The sequence below is a fragment of the Sceloporus occidentalis genome, unplaced genomic scaffold (assembly GCF_023333645.1).
Source record: "Sceloporus occidentalis isolate IW3139 unplaced genomic scaffold, rSceOcc1.0.p SCAF_5, whole genome shotgun sequence".
In the NCBI taxonomy this organism is placed as follows: Eukaryota; Metazoa; Chordata; class Lepidosauria; order Squamata; family Phrynosomatidae; genus Sceloporus; species Sceloporus occidentalis.
The window spans coordinates 92050906-92071823 of NW_028316985.1; the positions used below are offsets into that span (position 1 = coordinate 92050906).

The 20918-nt window shown below is 40.6% G+C and overlaps 1 protein-coding gene across 10 annotated transcripts in view; it reads left to right on the forward strand.

Annotated features, from left to right (window-relative positions):
- KCNIP4 (potassium voltage-gated channel interacting protein 4) overlaps positions 1-20918 on the forward strand; it is a 434206-nt gene that overhangs the window by 380347 nt on the left and 32941 nt on the right. For 9 of the 10 annotated variants that reach the window (XM_089524731.1, XM_089524726.1, XM_089524736.1 and 6 more), the window contains one exon: positions 20096-20220. In XM_089524731.1, the coding sequence (XP_089380857.1) occupies positions 20096-20220 (125 nt within the window). Of the gene's footprint in view, positions 1-12673; positions 12762-20095; positions 20221-20918 lie in introns of those variants that run through there. The other variant, XM_089524732.1, reaches the window with a different exon arrangement.

A 20918-nucleotide genomic window follows, 5' to 3' on the forward strand; every position in this document is an offset into this window, starting at 1 on the left:
TTCTGTCAGAGGATAGATCAGAGCGTGAAAAGTTATTTTTTTAAAAGTACTTAGTTATAGTTCTGATTTCAAGGTCACAACTGGAGTCAGTTGGCATTAAACTTATTAGATATTTTTAATTATTCCTCTAAAAAAACAAAAAAAACAATGCTAGACGCAATTGGCTGATATCCTCTGTTAATCTGATGCAATGCGTATGCCTTCAGGTCACCTGTCAACCTATTATGTCCTGGTTAATTTCATAAGATTATGTGTACCTTTCCTCAATTTGATAGGGAGAGCCCCAATTAATCCCTGCCATCCCACTATTTCAGGGGTAGGCAACCTGCGGCCCGCGGGCCAGATGCGGCCCCACGAGGCCTTGGGACCGGCCCCAGCCCGGTCCTGCCGCCGATTGCCGCCGGGGCTGTTGGGGGGCAATTGTCTATAGAAGCCTCAGAAACGTGCATTTATATTATGGCTTCGGCCCCCCAGTTGTCTGAGGGACAGCAACCCGGCCCCCGGCTCAAAAGGGTTGCCTACCCCTGCACTATTTCATCTGCTTTTTAAACTGTCCCACTTTCTTTCTCTTCCTCCTGCTTTCCTGCTTTGTACTCAGCTTACTTCAGTTAATGCAGAGTTCAAAGTGCAAAAGGAGTTTGCACTTAGCTCAGCAGCAAGAAGAAGAGAGGGGGGCAGGATCTTGCCCTTTCCTTTAGGCTGAGGCAAAAGCAAACTGCTATAGTCTCTCCTAACCTCCTGTGCATTCTTCCTCATTAATAATTTTTACCATTTTGACCCCAGTCTGATATTATTAGGGTACACATATCCCAGTATTCATCTTGGAAATATTGCAAGGTGTGATTTTCTATGGCAAAGAATACTAAGGGGTGGTTTGCCATTGCCTTCCTCTGAAATATAACCTGCAGCTGCCGGTATTCCTTGGCAGTCCCCCCATCCAATTTCTAGCGTTCCCCTTCATTTACTTAGTAGCTACTCCAGTGCACAAGACAGTAGCATGAAACACTGTAGGAGGCAGCTTTTGCACAGTGTGATATCACTTCTCTACTATTTAGTAAAACCATATCTTGTAACTATTAAAGTAAATAAAGGTTACAGTTCCAAGACAAAATGAATTAAGTATTCCCCCTTTAAGTAATAATTCTAACTTTTAATTGTACCTTTGTTAATAGAAAAGTGAATTAATTACAAATGGCTATTATTTCTAACTAGCTACTTCCAGATTGAAAACCAGCATGGCATAGTAATCTGAGTGGAGATCAGAGTTCAATTGCTTGCTGGGCCCTAAAACCCATTGGGTGACCTTGGATAAGTTGCATGTTCTCAGCCTCAGGGAAAGGCAATGGCAAACCTCCTCTGAACAAATCTTGCCAAGAAAACCCATAATAGGGACCTGAAAGCACACAACAACAACACCAAAATTCCAGGCTGTGTATGCCTAGAGATGAAGATAGTTTTAATCTCCAAAATGTATATCCTTCTGCAGGCTATTTCTTATGGAGTTTAGGGAGCAACTTCATACTTTCAGACAAGAAATCAAAACAAAGCTTTCTGCTTGCCAGAATCAATTAATGGCCTTTGGCTAACCAATAAAATTGGTTTGCTTCCAAACATGACCTGAGATTACAGTGAAAAATTACTAAATTTGTAAGCACATGAAGAAAGTAATGGGCACGCTTTCCTGACCTCTCTTCAAAACCTGGCCTAGGAAACTGTTTAAAAAAACTATTTAAAAATACACACAGAAAAGTGTTCAAATTTTTATCCTAATATCCATGTTTGAAACCCATGTTGGTATTATTTGGAGTCACATCTGATGCAAATGCCTCCTCCTATCCTATTAGAAGCTTGGTTTACATCTTCCCATGCCACGTATCTGGAGATAGAAAGAAGGCTTTTCTATGCATTTCCTGTTGTGGTTGCTGAAACACTGCCCCAGGTGAATCCATGGCATCAGGAAATTAATTTATTTCAAAGTATCTCAGTATTTTGTGTAGATTTATGGTTTCTGGAAAGTACATGTCCCAGGGTTTCTTAGGTTTGAGTTCTAGCAACCTGTGGTCTGAGCAGAGGGGCATTTTATCCTGGAACAGAGAATGCCTCTCTGCTCAGTGGGTTGCTCCTGGCTTGGGCTGCATGACCACAAACATCCCAGGAGCAAGAAGATCTTGGATGTGTAATTTGCAGGGCTCCTGAGCTTGTACTAAAGAGTCAGGGACCTTGGGAACACTATATTTCCCCAGGGTCCCTAATACCAGTTATATACCATACATACTTGAGTATAAGTCAATTTTGAGGGCAGGTTTTGGGGCCAGAATTATGGATTTTGATATGACCCATGGATAAATCAAGGGTAAAACTTAGGGGTATCTAACAAAGGATGTAAAGGATGGGCCAAAGGAAAACAATGTCAAAGAACTTACAGCGTGCCCACGTTATAGGCGGGTGCACCATACACAGCATCCAGCATATGCTGGAAGCTGTACTGGAAATACTTCTCTTGTGCTCCAGAAGAAGTAAAGGGGCACAGACCTGCACGGCACAACCTGTGGTTCACTGCATGCACAAGCCCCATTATTTTTAATGGGATTTGAGCATACATGTTTTTCCCTTACGCAGGGGGTCCAGTAAGGATCCCCGCATAAGGGAAGGATGTGCTGTACAAAATTCCAGCAGGCATGACTGTTTGTGCTCACCCTAAAGGCTGGATGGATGAGAAAGTAGAGGGAGATCAGTGCTTCCAGGATAAATTACATTCTTGCCTTTCACCAGGAAATGGTACCTTTTTTAATAAGAGTTAAGGTACAGTACTAACATTGATTCATGGATAAATAGACTCAGGTTTTTGGGGTCAATTTTTTGACTAAAATTTCTAGACTTATACATGAGTATATTCAGTAGCCATTGGAAGATCCTGGATACCAAAGAGACAAGAACAGAGTTCAGAAGCTGAAATGAAAAGGATAAATGGTAAATTCAAGGTAGAATACAATATTATAAGCAGGACAACACTGGATTCTGGAAAAAGTAATAAAAAATTTGGCAATATTACTAGCTGAAAGGTGAGTTTTAGTAGGATGTTAGTCTCTTGCAGCATAAAAAGGAGGAAAGAGGAGGGAGAGAAAAAGAATGTGGTAGCATCTTTAAGACTAACAGAGTTTTATTTTAACTTGAGCTGTTGTGATCCACTTTTTCAGATGCAGTACACAGTGGTATTATAGATTCACGTAATGGGACCTTGAAAGTTGCAAATCATGCTCCTTGCCTTAAATTTTCAAATGGCTCAGTGAAGTGATACAAGTCTTTCAGATCTAAGAGATCGCATTCCTTTCAGACATCCACACTAACAGACCACACTGTTTTTGTGCCAACACACACACACAGAGAGAGAGAGAGAGAGAGAGAGAGAGATCCAGAATGTCCCCAGATGAATTCTATGGGGTACATAAGGCATTTCCACCATGTATGGAGGCCCCCTGGCCCCCCCAGGGGGTAAAAAAAAAACATTTTTTGCTTTTTAAAAAAATGCTCCAAAATGTTTACTTGGAGGTGGAGGTATTGTTCCATCACATTTTACACACACACACACAGGAGAAGCCATTTTTGAAATCTCAAACATGGTGGAAGCCCCCATAAGTTTGTAGGAGGAGGTTTAGTTTAGTTAGACCAACAAAAGAATTCTGTGGTATTTTAAGGAGTAATGCATTCATTATGGCATAAAACTTTTTGGGGTAAATTTATTTTATCAGATGCATAGACTCTTATCTCCAGTTTGCAGATACAGTGGACCCTTGTTATATGCTGAGGTTTGGTTCCAAGATCCCCCGTGTATAACAAAATCTGTGTATGCTCAAGTCCCATTAAATATAATGATATAGCAAAATGGTGTCCCTTATAAAAAATGGAAAACCAAGGTTTGATATTTGAAATTTATACTTTTTTTGAATATTTTCAAACCGTGGATGATTGAATCCGTGTATAAAAAATCCATGTATAAGAAGGGCCGACTGTATATGGTACAGGAAAATCCTCCCTGTTTTTCAGTGACTCATTCTTTCAACAACTCACTCTTTCAACACTTGCAAATTACAGATGTTCCATTAATTCTATGAGGGCTGCTCTCTTTCATTAGTTTTTGCCTCTAAGGTTTATTTGGGACTGCTCTCTCAATTACACATGGTCCACATGGTCCCAAGACTTGCCTATGGAAAAAGTGGACTCTTCTTGAATTAAAAGCATTTGTCTATGTAATTTGCAAGTGTGGCTAGTGCAGGTTTGAGTCAACTCTTTTTCCTATGGAGTTTTTCCTCACTTTGGGCTGATCACATGTGCAGTATCCAAAGCAAGTGCTGCTCCCCTCTCATGTTCTATCTGTGGTACTTCTATGTCCAGTCCATAGTGCTTTTGAGATTGTGGACAGTGCGTCTCTGATGGTATCACTGTACTGTATTGCTATACAAGATATTAAAGGTAAGCTTTTGATCTTTTCATTTTACTTTTGAGCATATGTCGGTACATAGTGTGTTACAGTATTTAGCTTTTTCATGCATTCAGAAGAGATATATAGTGTGTTATTAGTTTTTTGGTGGCCAAAACACATTTGCAAACTAAAAAAAAAAGGCATTGGGTTCCACTTTTCAGCTGATTCCACTTTCTGACCGTGCTCCAGTTCCTAACCTGTCAGATAAGAAAGGGCTTCCTAAAGTAAGCACAGGCAAGATCAAATGGAAAATACTGCATAATTGTCTGTGACAATTATGTCAAAACGTAACAGTTGTCTATTTTTGTACCATTATCATAATGGTTTGAAATCCTTTAGCAGGCTGCCTTCCTTATAAATTCAAGCTAACATAACATTGGAAAATTTTCTCATGCTTCATCTGGTTAATCTTGGATGTGTCAGTGACATTCCTTTTGTCTTTCTAACAACTGAATAGTCAAATTAAGACTTTGCTTACTCTGTAGGTGAAAACCCCATCAAAATGTGCCACTGTTATTATGAAATGATACAGAAAACCCGAGAACTGCTGCAAGGAAAGGCAGAAGCACCAGCTGGTTATCACAGTTCCCGAATAAATGGCATGTGCAAATTGTTTGATGCGTCTCAGCAGCAGATTTCAAAACATAGAGGACAACAAAGTGGATTTTAAAAATGTTTTACATTTGAATCACCAGGCAATTAAAGCAATTATGGAGGTGTATGTCAATATTTTGTCACTTAGTAGTAAAAACAAAAACAAACAAAAAATGTTCAGACATCTGGTTCTTAGGAAAATGCCTGCATTTGCCTTTCCTTATTTAATATGCATAATGATCCACATAGAGAAAGAATTGGTACAGCAGCCTCCTGGTGATGAAATAAATGTAAAAGAGAGAGAGATTTTGTTGTCCTTCTCAATGTTCTTCTGTTGGGAATGTCTGCCTGGTTGTTCCTTGTGCTCATTCCTGCCGCGTGTGCTGATGTTTGGTGTGTGGCATGCAAGCTGATTCTTCGATTTAACAACCCTGACAATATATCTTCTAGGTTTCCTCTACACCCAGAGCAGTGCCAAACACAGCATTAAAGAGCGGCTTATGAAGCTCTTGCCCTGTTCAGCTGCCAAAACCACATCTCCTGATATTCAAAGCAAGTTTTTTCTCCTTTTCCCATTTGCTAAACTTTGACATTTAGACTTGCATGCATCACAAGGTGTATATAGCGGAGAGGATGTTTTTGGTATCTTTATTTTAGGAGAAAACAACCTACTATTGTCACACTGTGTTGGATATTGGTTGTATAACCTTGGGGTGGTGGTGGTGATGGGAGGAGTGGTGGGCTGTATAAAATACTGCAAATCATGTATATGTGCTGAGGTCTGTAACAGAGCTTGATGCGTAAGAATTGGCCTTCGTAGTGTTGTAGCCAGTGTGGTATTGCAATTGAGCATTGAGTGAGGACATTGAGAGACCAGGGTTTGAATTTCCACTTGACCATGAAAACCCAGTGGTGATCTTGGGCAAGTCACACTCTCTCAGCCTCAGAGGAAGGTTTGGGCAAATCGCCTCTGAACAAATGTTGCCAAGAAAACCCCATGATATGTTTGCCTTAAGATTGGGATAAGTCAGAATTGACCTGCAGGCACACACCAACAGCAACAACAACAGCAACAACAACAACAACAACAGTTTTCTGTGAAGCCAAGCACTGGATAAATTTACAGTGCTATATAAACAAAGCAATAATAATAATAATAATAATAATAATAATAATGGAACCCTGGTTTTCAAGCTGTGTTTTAGATATCCTTCTGGGTCGCCTCTCTGGGCATGGATGTACTGTTTTTCAGTGGCTCCATTCTTTCTTGGAGGAGCACTCTCAGAAGGTGGTGCTGGGGAATTCCTGTTTGACTCCTTTGCCATTGGTCTGTGGGGTCCCTCAGGGTTCAGTCCTGTCCCCTATGCTTTTTAACATCTACATGAAACCACTGGGAGGGATTCACTGGAGTTTTGGAGTAAGGTGTCACGTATACGCTGATGATACCCAGCTCGATTACTTTTTTCTACCTAATTCCAAAGAAGCTGTTCCTTTGCTAAACTGGTGTCTGGCTGCTGTAGTGGACAGGATGGGGGCAAATAAATTGAAACTTAATCCAGACAAAACAGAGGTGCTCCTGGTCAGTTGAAAGACAGATCCGGGAATAGGAATTCAGCTGGTGTTAGATGGGGTTACACTCCCCCTTAAAACTCAGGTTTGTAGTTTGGGGGTACTTCTGGATTCAATGCTGAGCCTGGAAGCCCCGATGTCAGCAGTGGCCAGGAGTATTTTTTATCAGGATGAATGCATCCAGAGGAAAATGTCTTAGATGCAGCAATATGGGACATAGGTAAGAGGTTACCATGTGGCAACCATGATGAGCAAGCAGTTTGAATGGTACTGTGTCACAGGAAGGTGATGACACACAGGCAGGACATGGCACCACCAGGCTCCATTATTGCAGAGTCATGCCACATAGAGAACCTGAAACTGTGCTGTAAGGGATTGGGCTAAAAGCTCAAAGTTCACGTAGTGAACGTGCATATAAGGGAGGAGCTTCCATTCCCAGTGTGGTGGTGGTGGTGTTGTATAAAGTGAGTGGAGCATTTTGTCGCATGTTGTGGGATATTGTAAATATCAGAACAAGGATTAAAAGCCGCCTTGAGATTACTCAGCATATTGTCGTGTCTGCAGCTTCTGAGTGTAAGAGAAGGCATTCTCCAGCCTGCACTGAACTGTACAGCAGAGTTTTCTGTGGTGTGTGTTTCTGGTGCAAAGCCTCAGTGTCTAGACTTCAGGTAAAAAACATGTCAAAAATTTTACAGCTAAAACTCATATGCCAACTGTGCCCGTTCTTGGAGAAGTCAGACCTGGCCACTGTGGTACATGCCTTGGTTACATCCTGTTTGGATTACTGTAATGTGGTCTACATGGGGTTGCCTTTGAAAAGTGCTCAGAAACTTCAGCTGGTCCAATGAGCCGCAGCCAGGCTGTTAACTGGAGCTGATCACAGACAGCATAAACTCTCTTGTTGCAACAGCTCCATTGGTTGCCAGTTCGTTTCTGGGCACAATTCAAAGTGCTGGTTTTGACCAATAAAGCCCTATACGGCTTGGGACCAGGCTATTTGAAGGACCATATCTCCCTGTACAAGCCCAAGATCATCTGGAGAGGCCTTTCTCTCTGTCCCACCACCCTCTCAAGCATGTTTGGTGGTAATAAGAGAGAGGGCCTTCTCAGTGGATGCTCCCAAACTTTGAAACTCCCTCCCTAGAGAGGCCAGGATGGTTCCATCCCTGTTGTTTTTCCGGTGGCAGATAAAAACATTCTTGTGCTGGCAGGCCTTTACAAACTGATAAGGCTGGGAATGTTGTGCTATTTAAATGTTAAGGTTTGTATTTTTAACATATTCCATTTTAATTCATAACTGTTCTAACTTTTTAAATCATTTAATTGTTTCTTAAATTTTATATTTATACATTTCAACATTGTACTGTTTTTTAACTGTGTTGTTTTAAATCGATGGTTTGCTGCTTTATATATTGGCAGAAAGCCAGGATATAAGAAAATAATAATAATAATAATAATAATAATAATAATGTGCAATTAAACTAGGGCCTTGCCCCAAAGACAAGATTTGTCATACAGGTGTCACTAGATATCTAACCTGCCAAATTATTGATTCAGGCTTCATTTGTAGTAGATGTTCATCTTTCATGATAACTGCAATAAAACTGACATTGCTTGTGTAAAAGCACAGAACATGAAAAAGCAAAGGTCATTTTAATGATTTTTTAGAAAAAGAAACAGGGAAAGGAACTGCTAGTTTACCAATAATTTAATAGACCTGTAGGTTTTAAACCCATCTCAGCAGCTTATGTGCCCACTTGTGTTAGGAATGTGAGTATTACATTGTAGAAGCATTCAAAAGAGAAAAAGCTAATTAAGTTCAAGATACTAGTGTTCTGTTAAAAAGAATGTTCTTTCAGGTAGAGTTTGCTCTTTGCCTTACTATTAAGGCCAAGACAACTAGAAGCTGAACTTGCATCACATATAGAGTAAAAGTGTGTTATATTCCAATGGGTAGGACTCCTTTTGTCCCACTCACATATAAGCTAGAGCATTCACAGACCTATTTTTAAAAAACATAGACTTTTTGAAAAAATAAAATTTTATTTATTAAAAAAAACAAAAAATTAAAACAGTGTATCACACTAATACAAATATTTCTTATAAACAGTTAATTTTCAAAAGCCTATCAGAATTTTTTTTTTTTAAAGAAGAAGTCTTCATCTAGCTACAGAATGTCAAGTGAGGGAGCCGTGCTAACCTTCTTAGTGAAGGAATTCCCAAACCATCAAGAAAGTCATGTTTGCATCTGACATACCTATGCAGGGCTAAAAAAGAAGGGTTTCTCCTGAATTTCACATGCCAAGGTTGGCTTAATATGGGAGGATATGGTCCTTTAGAAAGCTTGGATCCAAACCATATTGGGGTTTTATATATCATAACCAACACTTTGAATTGTGTCTACCTTATGGCAATCCTATCACAGTATTTCCTTGCCAAGACTTATTCAGAGGGGCTTTGCCATTGCCTTCCTCTGAGGCTGAGAAGGTATAACTTACCCAAGGTCACACAGTGATTTTCCATGGCTAGGGTTGCCATAAGTCAGGACCTCCAAACCGGGACAAATGTAGGACAACGATTTCAAATGTAGGACACATTTTATAAAAATGGAGGACATGCAAAAAAATTGATGCTTTTAAAAAAAAATGTTAATATAAATGCATGTTTCTTAGGCATGATCAAAATGGAGTACATTTGGGCATTATTCCTAGACAGATGGCAAAAATGGACTTCCTTTTCTGCCCAAACCACCCCCCTCCATTCCCCTCCATTCCACACGTAACAGCACATTTGGGCACTTCATGTGGCTTTACTTAACATGGCCTCTTCCATATTTCAGAGGCTTATTCCATAATCAAACCCCTTGAGTTTAACACTTAGCATGGTTTAACATGGCTATGCATATTGAACATGTCAAAGTGGTTTCACAAGAAGTGGATTTGCCGTTTCAGGTTTCTTGCACCAACTCTACGTCTCAGAAGTGTGTACTTAGTCAAGGGACTTTGATTTTTTTTCACTGCACATGAGTTTGTAAAAATCAGAGCAGCTAACATTGGCCATGCCTGAGAGGCTTGCTGATATCAATATCACCATCATCATAATCATCACCATCATTGTCACAACAAGGGAGACTTGTTAGCATTAAAAGCACAAAAAAATACACCAAAACCACACTTTGGAAGGTGACACTCTCTCAACTTCAGAAGCTGACTCATATCACATCATCACCACACTATCATTGTCGAAGCAAGGGACAATTGTTAGCATTAAAAGCATCAAAAATACACCAAAACCACACTTTGGAAGGTGACACTCTCTCAACTTCAGAAGCTGACTCATATCACATCATCACCACACTATCATTGTCGAAGCAAGGGAGAAATGTTAGCATTAAAAGCATCAAAAATACACAGAAAAGGCACTTTAAAATGCACTTTAATAATACAGTTTAAAAAATACAGCTTAGAAATGCACTTTAAAAATGCAGTTCAAAAAATACAGCTTAAAAAATACATACAGTACTGCCTCCTCCTCCTCCTCCTCTTCATCCTCCTCCTCCTCCCTGGCACCAAAAAGGGGCAAAGGAAATGGCCCTTTCCTTTCCCCTCTGGCTGCAGCCCAGCCCAACAGAGGAGGAGCTCCTCCTCCTGAGTCTGGCTGGCCAATGGGGGCAGACTGGGGCTGGAACAGCCCCGCCCCCTGCCAGCCCTCATAGGCTCAGGCCTGGAGAAGGGGCGGGCTGTTCAGCCCCAGACTCAGGAAGAGGAAGTCCTCCTCATTAGCCATGTGCGAGGCTCTGCAAGGGCCAGCAAAGGCAAACCTCGTCCACCCGGGACAAGGAGGAAACCGTGCAGGGACGCCCCCTAGTGGTCAAAACCCGGGATTGTCCCGCCTCCAGCCGGCTTATGGCAACCCTATCCATGGCTGAGATGGGATTCGAACTCTGATGTCCATAGTAGTTCAGTGATCAAACCTGTACACCATGCAAAAAGCTATAACTAATTAATGTATCACCATGGCCTATTCAGGAATGTCCAAGAACAAGCGCAGCTGGTGCACCATAATTAACCATGCGAACCCACTCCAGGCTATTGCAGAGCATCCAGACTCAGCTATATCCTGGAATATACCCAAACTGGGAACCAGTATCTTTAGTGTAACCCCTCCACCACAGGTTGAATCCCTATTCCCTGATCTGTCTTCTGACTGACAAGAATAAAATTGTCTTGTCCAGATTGAATTCCACTTTGTATACCTTCATTCAATCCCTTATTAACAACAGAAACTGGTACATGTAAAAGATTTTCCAAATGTAACAGCACAGGGACTTCTTGAGAAATTCAATGTTCTCTGCCTAAGAAAGGGGCAGTTAGCTTCACACAGGACGAGAACAGCCTGATTCTCAAGGGCTTTTTATGCTGGTCTGTTCTGGCCCATTGTCACTTTTCTTTTCTTGTATGATTTGTAACATCTTTACCTAATGCAGAAGCCAGAGAAGGTTTGAAAGCTTGCATGATGTATTTTCTGCATTTTGGTTGACCAGTAAAGGTATTATTCTTTTGTGGGTTTAGGATTTTGCTGCATGGCCAAGACAGCTACCCTGGATGTGTTTCCTGGTTTAGAACTGAAATACGTACTTGGATTTAGGTAGAAAGGATCACCATACTGGCACTGGCCCTCAAAACCCCAAAAAGCCAGTGGTCAAGTCATCATATCCAAAAGGGATATCATACATGTGAAACAGGAGATAATACTTTGGTATTCCTTTATTTATTTATTTATATGTTGTCCCCTGTCCCAAAATCTCAGGGTGTCATACAATAAAGCCAATCTTACAAATTTAAAACTATGTAAATACGTTTGCCAGACTGATTTTATTGTAAGCCATGGACAAAGAGCAAGATCTAAATATTTTAACAAATAGATAAATAAAGAACACCACCAATTATTACTGTGTGTTGCAAGCACAATTCTAATTAAAACCCAATTGTCTTGCATGTATGGTTACCCAACTGTGATCTTCTCTCATTTTCCTAAGGAAACTGTCTCTTCAAATGGTTGAGCCAGGGAAAAGCTTACTCCATGATGATCCCATTTCACCATTCAAATAAGATACACTACAGATGCTTGCTGCTTGTTCACACTAGTACTAAGAAAGAAAGTACTTTAAAAAGTGGCTTACCTCTCCCGAATTGAATTGTAATTCGGGCTGTATCTTGATAGAATTGCATGCATTTTTGCCACTGCCACTGCCAGGCAGGTGCATCCTGGGTAACTTCTGGCTAGAATTTGAGTTCAGCCGGTCAATTTGCAAAGCCGGGAAGGTCCCAGCTTTTAAAAGAGGCCACCTGAACTCAGATTCTAGTCAGAAGTTACCTGGGATGCACCCGCCCGGTGGCATTCCTGGCAAAAATGCTTGTAATAGTATCAGGATGCAGCCCAAATTAGAATTCAATTCGGGAGAGGTTGAACACTTTTTAAGCTGTGTGATAAGCTCCTTAGATTTATGTAGCATCAATTAGAAATCAGTGCTCATGAGGCACAAAATCCTAAGTGACCAAATAGCTGTTTAGTTCAATGCAAATTGGAAGCCCTTTCATTTAATTAGTTCTGCCCTGAACTAATTTTGAAGTTAGAAATTAGCAGACCATAAATTTCTTGTAATATAAAAAAGTGTTACCTCTGACACTGAGCTTACACGGCAGGTTCTAGCAAGTGTTCACGGGCTGTTTAGCATGATTTGAAAACTAAAATTTGTTAGCCTCTTGAATATTGAACAGCAGTGTTTGCCATTTACTTTATAATAAGACAAGGGGGATTTAATTTTCAAATGCAAATTAGAAATATTTGAATTGTGCAGATTCTAAAAAGCCTTTAATTTTTAATGTGGAAGAGCTTAATATTTGCTGTGCTGTGCATAATAATGAGTTAAACTTAGAGAAGCTTATTAATATACTTTCTGAAATTGCAGTACACATTAGATTTACACTCTACTACTAATGCCTCAGAACTGGATCCTATTTGAAGTTGGTGGAGCAGAACATTCCACCAAACGTACTTAAAGAGAGGTCTGGATGCTGAAGAAGGATGAAAAGAGCCAGCCCAGCTGCAGTGAAAGGTAGCTTTCAAAGTGCTCTGCCTGCACACATCAACTGAGCTGGGGGACTGAGCAAACAAATTTATAGGATATCATCAAATCTATTGGGTATACTTTTATGACATCTATTTACATATATCATTTCTGTGACATTTTTAAAAATATCAAAATTAGAGGGCCCTAAAATTTGAGTTCAATGAGATTTGTGTTCTGTAATGGGAGGGACTTTGCAAATTTTCCCCCAAGTTTTGATAGTTACTTTCAGAAAGTAATTAGTTTTACTATGAACATTCCAACTCCCCTCCCTAAACATGTAAGGGGGCATACAGATGGGCAGCTCTATGCCACCCGTCTTTGCCCCTCGTCCGTGCCGCACCAACTGCACAGAGCAGCACTGATGTGCTCCCTAAAAAGAAGCCACCTAGGGCAGCTTCTTTTTTGAGCCATTATAAGCGCCGCAATGGGGTGTCATGACGCCTCTTCCGGCTAGAACCATTTGGGCGTGTGGACGTCTGTGCGTCACAGTGCCTCACCCCATGTGGACGGGGCCGCAGGAAGATGGTTCACGGGTGCCAATTGAAGGTCTGGGCGCATATGGACGCCCAGCCCTATGGAGCCTTAATATCGACTCCAGGCCAGTGCAAAGTGCCAGTTTCTACTGAGCCTTAGTTTCACTTACAATATAATCTTAAAACTTAAATATTCCTTTTCTGTGCCTCAAAACTACCTAAAATACTTTCATGTAGAATTACTTTTATTTTAAGAGTCTGTATGCTACAAGCCATTGGCTTCTGGTACAAACATACTCTCCGCCTTTGACCTCATCATTTCCTCAGCGTCCATGAGAAAGCATGAGGTGGCAGCAGCAGATCCACAATGTGAACCAGAACATCAATGATATGGTATTCCTCTTCTATGATTTAGTGAGTCTTCACCCAGTGATTATAGAAGTAATTAAAAATAGAGCTGCACCAGAGAAAAAGTGATTTTAATACATTACAGTCATAATGTAATTTGAATTAAGTTATTCATTGTCACAAGAAATGAATTAAGTATAAATATTTAGCAATTTATAACAAATGACCCCTAAATGCTGCTCCCTCCCCCCCCCAACAGATTTGATTACTCCACTTATTTTTTCTTCTGCAAGTGAAAAAATTCAGGTTTTCTGAGAACCTGGATTGTCTCTGTCAAGCAGAGTAGAAAAGTATGTAGCTACATAGACTAGTTGACTTATTTGGAAGGAGAATAATAGTCAGCAGAAATTGCAAAGTGCACAGGACAGTCCCAATTCGGCTCTATTTACTTGTGATTAGAAAAGTAAATCTTAACCTATTTAATTTTTTCCATGCAACAACAAATAATTTCAGCAGTCTCCTCCCTTCCAGGGAGTTTTTGCAAATTAGGAACATTTTGCTCTTGTTATTTTGTGGAAATGATTCTTGCCCCAAAAAATGGTCTGATATGCCCAAAAAAGAAAAGAAAAGAAATGCATGGCAGTTGACTATTTTTGTGATAGAGTGCCTTGTGCCTTGTTGGCACTGCCCAAAACCCCTGGACCTACCCTGTATCCAGTGTGATGAGTCCTCGTGATACATGCACTGAATCTCCTTCTTTTAATTGTTAATCCAGTTTAACAGAAAATGCTGTTTGCTCCAGAGATTCCAGGAAACTGTGGGGTGAATCCCAGTGATTTGGATGAGAAGACACCTGGATCAGGCTAGATCCAGAGTGATCCAGCTGTCCATGAGTTTACACTCCTATCACATCATCTCCGCTTGTCTATCCTCCTCGGTGCTGCCACTATGCTGCAAACTCACCAGCCAAGCAGATCCCTGCAAGAGCCTGGCCACTGCTGTAAACTTCTGCTGAGGTCAGAATGGGGCACCCCACCATGTGATCAACAAGGAGGGGGTCATGTTATTTCCTCCTTGTTGATCACACAGGCACCCCATTCTGACCAGCAGAAGTAACACTGGTAACCCGGCTCTTGCAGGAGGCTACTTGGCTGGTGAGGCTGCAGCAGTGGTGGCAGTGGCAGTGAGGAGGACAGGTAAGCAGAGATAGGAATAGCAATAGCGAGTACATTTTTATATCACTTATCAGTGCATTTAAGCACTCCCTAAGTGGTTTACAATGTGTAGACTAATTGCTCAGAGTAAGCTGGGTACTCATTTTAGAGGCCTTGGTAGAGTTAACCCTGAGCCCCTGGCTGGGATTGAACTCACCACCTTGTGAGTGAGTGGCTGCAGTATTGGCATTTAACTACTGCTCTGCCAGGGATTATGGGTGTCACTTAGCAGCCCATCTGGAGATGTTTGGCAGGCATTGTGTCAACCTGGGGCAGCTCCAGAGTATAGTACTCCAGATTAAGGGAACCAATGTAGAGGCACCCTTCATTCCATTTAGATGTCCACTCTTTCCAAAGATGAGAAAATTCCTAAGGCCTAGTTAACTTTTCTCAAATAGCAAAAGGTAAGCCTGTATCAGTACAGTAGTGTCACACTGATCTCTTGGGCAGAGGAAGTCCTAGACATTGAAAGTTGGCATGTCAGAGAAAACAGTAAGCTAGTAGCCTCCTTTGTATCGCTTAGTTTTTTTTTATATGGAAGAATGGGGGGAGGATGTTACTAAGGAGTATTCCTGCATTTGAGTCTCCACCTACAGTCTGAATTAGTACAGTCCTGACATAGGTTTGCCATTTTGTCTGCAAGTTTGAGAGCTATGCCTATGTTTCATTGAGACCCAGATAGTGTTAGCCTCTGACACACTTAATGTGTGCCTTAATGAGATGTAGACAACATGACTAACTTGAAGGAATCAGGTCTGAGTGTTATTTTAATTAGTTCTTTGAGGCAATAGGTTAAGTAATACTGAGCATTAATTCTGTTGCCTGGGTTGCCTGTTCTCTCAGTACCAAGTAAGATATTATCTTTGTTATATTGTGTTGCATGCTTTTCTTTTGGTTCTGATTACATTTCTCTAAAGGAATCGGCTATTATGCTAAAGCAAAGTAGTAGTAGTAGTAGTAGTAGTAATAAATAATAATTTTTTATTTATATTTCCTGCTTCTCTTTTTGGATCGAAGCGGGATTACAGCAGTAAAAACATCATAAAATACATAGATAATACAAAATAGATCAATCAGAAATAAAAAGGGAAGAGTTGTTACAGTATTGTTCACAGTTGTAAAAATTGAATCATCATATTCAGATGTTCAAAATCAGATTAGAGGAGATCCATTGGATAGGCCCGCCAGAAGAGATCCATCTTCAATGCCCTCTTGAAGGCTTCCAAAGAAGGTATAAGATGGATCTCTTCCGGTAGATTGTTCCAAAGTCTAGGGGCCATCACAGAAAACATTTTACAAGAGGTGGTTTTCAACCTGGTTTTGGGGTGTTCTAATATTTTTGTGCCAGATGTCCTGAGAGTGCGGGGCGAATTATGTAGGGAGAGGCGTTCCCTTAAGTAACTCGGGCCCAGGCCATGTAGGGCTTTATAGGTAATAACCAACACTTTGAATGGCACCCAGAAGCTAATCGGCAGTCAATGTAGAGATTTCAACACCAGTGTAATATGCTCTGATCTCGGTGTCTTGGTGATCAGTCTGGCTGCAGCATTCTGAATCAATTGGAGCTTCCGAACTTGGTACAAAGGTAGCCCCATGTAGAGCGCATTACAGAAATCTAAACAAGAGGTTACCAGTTCATGTACTACTGTTTCAGGGTCCCCCTGAGCCAGGTAGGGATGCAGTTGGTGTATCAGCCGAAGTTGACACCATGCACTCCTGGCTATCACCTCCACCTGAGATGTCAACTGTAGAGATGAGCCCAGGAGTACTCCCAAACTGCGAACTTCATTCTTCAGGAGTAGTGTGACCCCGTCAAGGATGGGTTGGAAAATCTCCTTCCCCAGGCCAGGGGCACCTATCATGAGTACTTCCGTTTTCTCTGGATTCAGCTTGAGTTTGTTTTCCCTCATCCAGCCCATTACTGACTCAAAGTAGGCATTCAGAGGAGAGATGCCATCCTTATCACTGCAGCAGTAGGAGACATAGAGAAGTGAATTTGGGTGTCATTGGCATATTGATAACACTGCGGCCCATGTCTCCGGATGATCTCTCCCAGCGGCTTCGTGTAAATGTTAAAAAGCATGGGGGACAGAATGGCGCCCTGAGGGACGCCAGATGTCAGTTCTCTTTTACGAGAACAACTGTCCCCCAGCATCACCATCTGGAATCTGCCCAAGAGGTAGGAACGGAACCACTGGAGCGCAGTGCCCCCAATACCTAACTCCCTCAGGCATTCCAGAAGGATACCATGGGCAATCATGTAGAAGATTTATTGATGTTTTTGTCTCTGGGTTCTTAAATAAATTGTATTCTGAATGCTGTTTTGTTTTTGTTTTTTGTTTAAATATATTGCTGGAATCAGAAAGAGGCACAATGAGAAGAGAAAAGGAAAGGAAAAGATCCAATGTTTGCAATGTAATGGCTTTTGGGTCCACCATTTCTCAGCTGCACAACATTCACTCCTCAATACAAGATAAATAAATAAACCAAAAATTATGTTAGTCAGATTTCGAATTTTGTTTTTGTGTTTGTTTTAATGTGAGACTAAAGCAGTACTTGAGTGTAACACAAAAAGGTATGACTCAAATGAGCCAAAGGTGATAAGTGTGGCATGAGAAAAGGCAGGACAGGCTGGAAGCTACATATCAAATTTGCTGGCAAGACAAGGCAAGGAGTCTGAGCTGTTACTAACAAAGGAATCTCTGCGTCATAGACTGGCTGTGTCCTTATTGGCTTGTGGAGGTAGCTGACCAACTGTAAGCTGTGGGATCAATTTGTAAGCTAATATTGCACCCTAGAGGACACCCTTGACTCATATACTGTGACTCAATGACCACAGGACTGGTGACAAAGGAGATAAAGCAGAGGATTCTAACTGCTGGATGTCTGCATCCAAGACCCCCTGTAACCAGGCTACCATCTTAAAATGTTACAGAGTGCCCGTTTTCCTACCTGACAATATCATGCTCTTTTCCATTATCATAGTTCAACTCCATGTTATATTTATTTTATTTACCTTCTCGGGATCATCCTTTCAACCTGTTAAACAGATTTGGATATTGCCAGACTAAGTGCATGTTGAGAAAGACTCATGTACCCAGTTCTTACCCAATTTTTTGTGAGCTCAGAATTACATAGCTTCCCGGGAGATAAAATGTACAGGCTCCCTATCTTTTATCTCCTGGGGAGAAAAGCATGTCTACATTCATAGTTCCAAGGAAGGAAGATGGCTACATATTATTCTTTGGGTTTTATATTTTTGAAATGATTCAGTATAGGAAGATTTGGTGATGATGACAGAAGTAGTGGTTATTACTACCAGTGCAACCATTTTTTCTATCATATTTCCTGGTCATAGAAGTGTGGTATAGATCTTATTGATGAGTGTCCCATGGGTACCAATTTGGATTTGGGAAGTTTGTGGAAATTATTACTATAACCACAAATACAAGCATCTTTCATGGAAATACCAGCTGATGGAGATCAGTGGAAACTTTGGGGCTTCTGGTCCAACTTTGTGGCTTCTTGTAAGCAAATGGTTGACCACTGATGGAATCAAGATAGTGTTTTAGATAGGCTTCTAAGTGCAATGGGTTCCGCATTATTCTTTAGTCTCTGCTTATGCATCTCTTTCATGTGTAGGAAGACAAACTTAACTAACTTGGGGATATTGTACATCTGTGTCCCCCTGTACTATACCAGGGTCCCTTTCCCACATCTTTTACTGGATCAGAGGCCTGTTACAGACTGCCAAAATAAAGCTGCTTCAGGTCTCTTTGGAGGTATGCTGTTTAAATGATGCATGCTTCCGAAGAATCCGGAAGCTGCACCAAAGTTGCACTCCAGTGCTTAGGAATGGAGTATGGCTTTGGCGCAACCTCCGGACACTTAGGACCCATGCATCATTTAAACAGCATACCTCCAAAGAGACCAGAAGCAGCTTTATTTTGGCAGTCTGTAACAGGCCAGAGCCCTTTCGAGATGATTGTTTATAGAAACAGGATTCAGTGGTAGAGGTTGGAACCTAATTCCATCTTCTAGTTTTTAAGCGCCACCTGGACCAATGTTTCAGCAATTCCAGGAACAGGTTGAATGTAGTTGACAAGTCAGGTGACAGTAATTTATTTATTTATTTATTTATTTACATGTTTAGATCTTATTCAGATCAAAAGATATCAGAAGATTTGCCCTTGATGTATATAGGTTGTCAGTCTATTTGCTTTGTGTCCCTTAGTGAAGTATTAGCTTTGTAGTGAAATTTTCAAGACTTATCTCAGGCTTGACTCTGCACTCACTACCTCAATCTTCCTTTTGTTTGAGCTGTAAAGTGGAATTGAATGATACACACATTATTTGTTAACTGGCAGCTAAATATATGAAATGCCTCAGTTAAAATACTATTCCAATGTTCGCTTTTCATTGTTTGCAGAGATATGAAGTGTGAGCCAGTCCCTGTATTTCAGTTGTTTTGAAATCCAAGTCATTCATGTTTTCTCAAAAACAGACCTCATTGTGTTTACTAGAATTTTCTTCTGCGTAAATATGCATTTTAACCAGAATTGATAACCAGTTATCTCAGAAGAACCTACTTCTGAATAATCACATGTAGAATCAAGTGATTCTACATGTGATTATTCAATCTGGCCAAGATATGACTATAAATTCAATTTACCTGAAATTAGTGATTAAATGAAGTGCTGATGGATCTCTTGAACTTCAGCACTGGGAAGAGTAGATCATGGAGTACAAAGTCACATTTCAAGATGCATTTACCAAAGTCTTGAATGAATCAAGGCTAGGATCCTTGCATCTGGATTTTGTAGAAGATAAGGTTTTTCTTCTCAATTTATTTGTTTCAATATTGTAGATGTGTGGAAGCTGGCCTAGATCCTTCATGATACAGAGGGACTATACAGCTTTGCTAGACATAACAAAGTGTTATCTCCCTTCCTCTGAGTTGAATATAAAATATTCTAGGCAAATTGGATTCATGTCTATATATTTCTCCGAAAGGATTCTGGGCCCTGTTAGGTAACTATGACCAATTACTTCAGAATTAAAATGTAATTTTATTGGAAACCTAGTGCACCTAGTGTTATTTTATTGGAAACCTAGACTCACAAAGACCTCTACTTACTGTTTCATTCTACTTTTACCTTGGTGAATTTATTATTTATAATCTTTGCAACTCCAGAATCCCTTCTGACTAATTTTATTATTCCTTTATACATTGGTGAACTGTGGGTTGTTTCCTGCTGATCTTTCTTTCTGGTTGGCCTTCTAGACAGCGTAGAAGATGAAATGGAAATGGCCACTGTGCGGCATCGACCTGAAACCCTCGAACTCTTGGAAGCCCAGAGCAAATTCACAAAAAAGGAACTTCAGATCCTCTACAGAGGGTTCAAAAATGTAAGTGGTGCTTGTTGACTTTGATGTGAGCTTAATTGGCTTCAGGTTCATGAACAAGATCCTCATACTCATCTCCTGCTGTTAAATGACTACAAGGTAATTTTTGATGTACCATCAAGACTATAATGCACTTGGGGCTCTTCTAAACTGATCCAAACAAGTGAAAATTCTCGCAATATAACTCCTTGGGTTTCACCAGGTTTTCTTGATTGTTATTGCTTTTCTGTCTACCTGTCCCATTCTTTTAGGGGGGACTGTTTATAGTGATTTTTGAGGTAAGCACTATGGAGCGTCCAAAGGTTTGTTTTTTTTAAAACAAAACAAAACCAGGAGCATAGTTTGTTGAAGTGGTAGTATGTCTTCAAGGGCAAATTTTCTCCTCGCTCTTTATTTCTCCTCCTGGAATTACAGAATTGTAAACTAAAAGTGCCATTTCACTGATGCATTGTAGCACTATAACTTTAAAAATAGTTTTAAAGGAGAAGAAGAGAAGGAAGCATGCCATTCCAGCATGCCCCAGACTTAAAAAGTAACCCACTTGAGGGTGGGAATAAAATGTTGCAGCTGGTGCTGTGAATTGCCAGAAAATAGTCCAGGACAATAGAAATGCCATTTGAATATTTTATAAAACCTCAAGAACCACAATAAATATTACAATCTCTATATACTTTTCTCCCTTTAGAGGAGCCCTTAGAGTT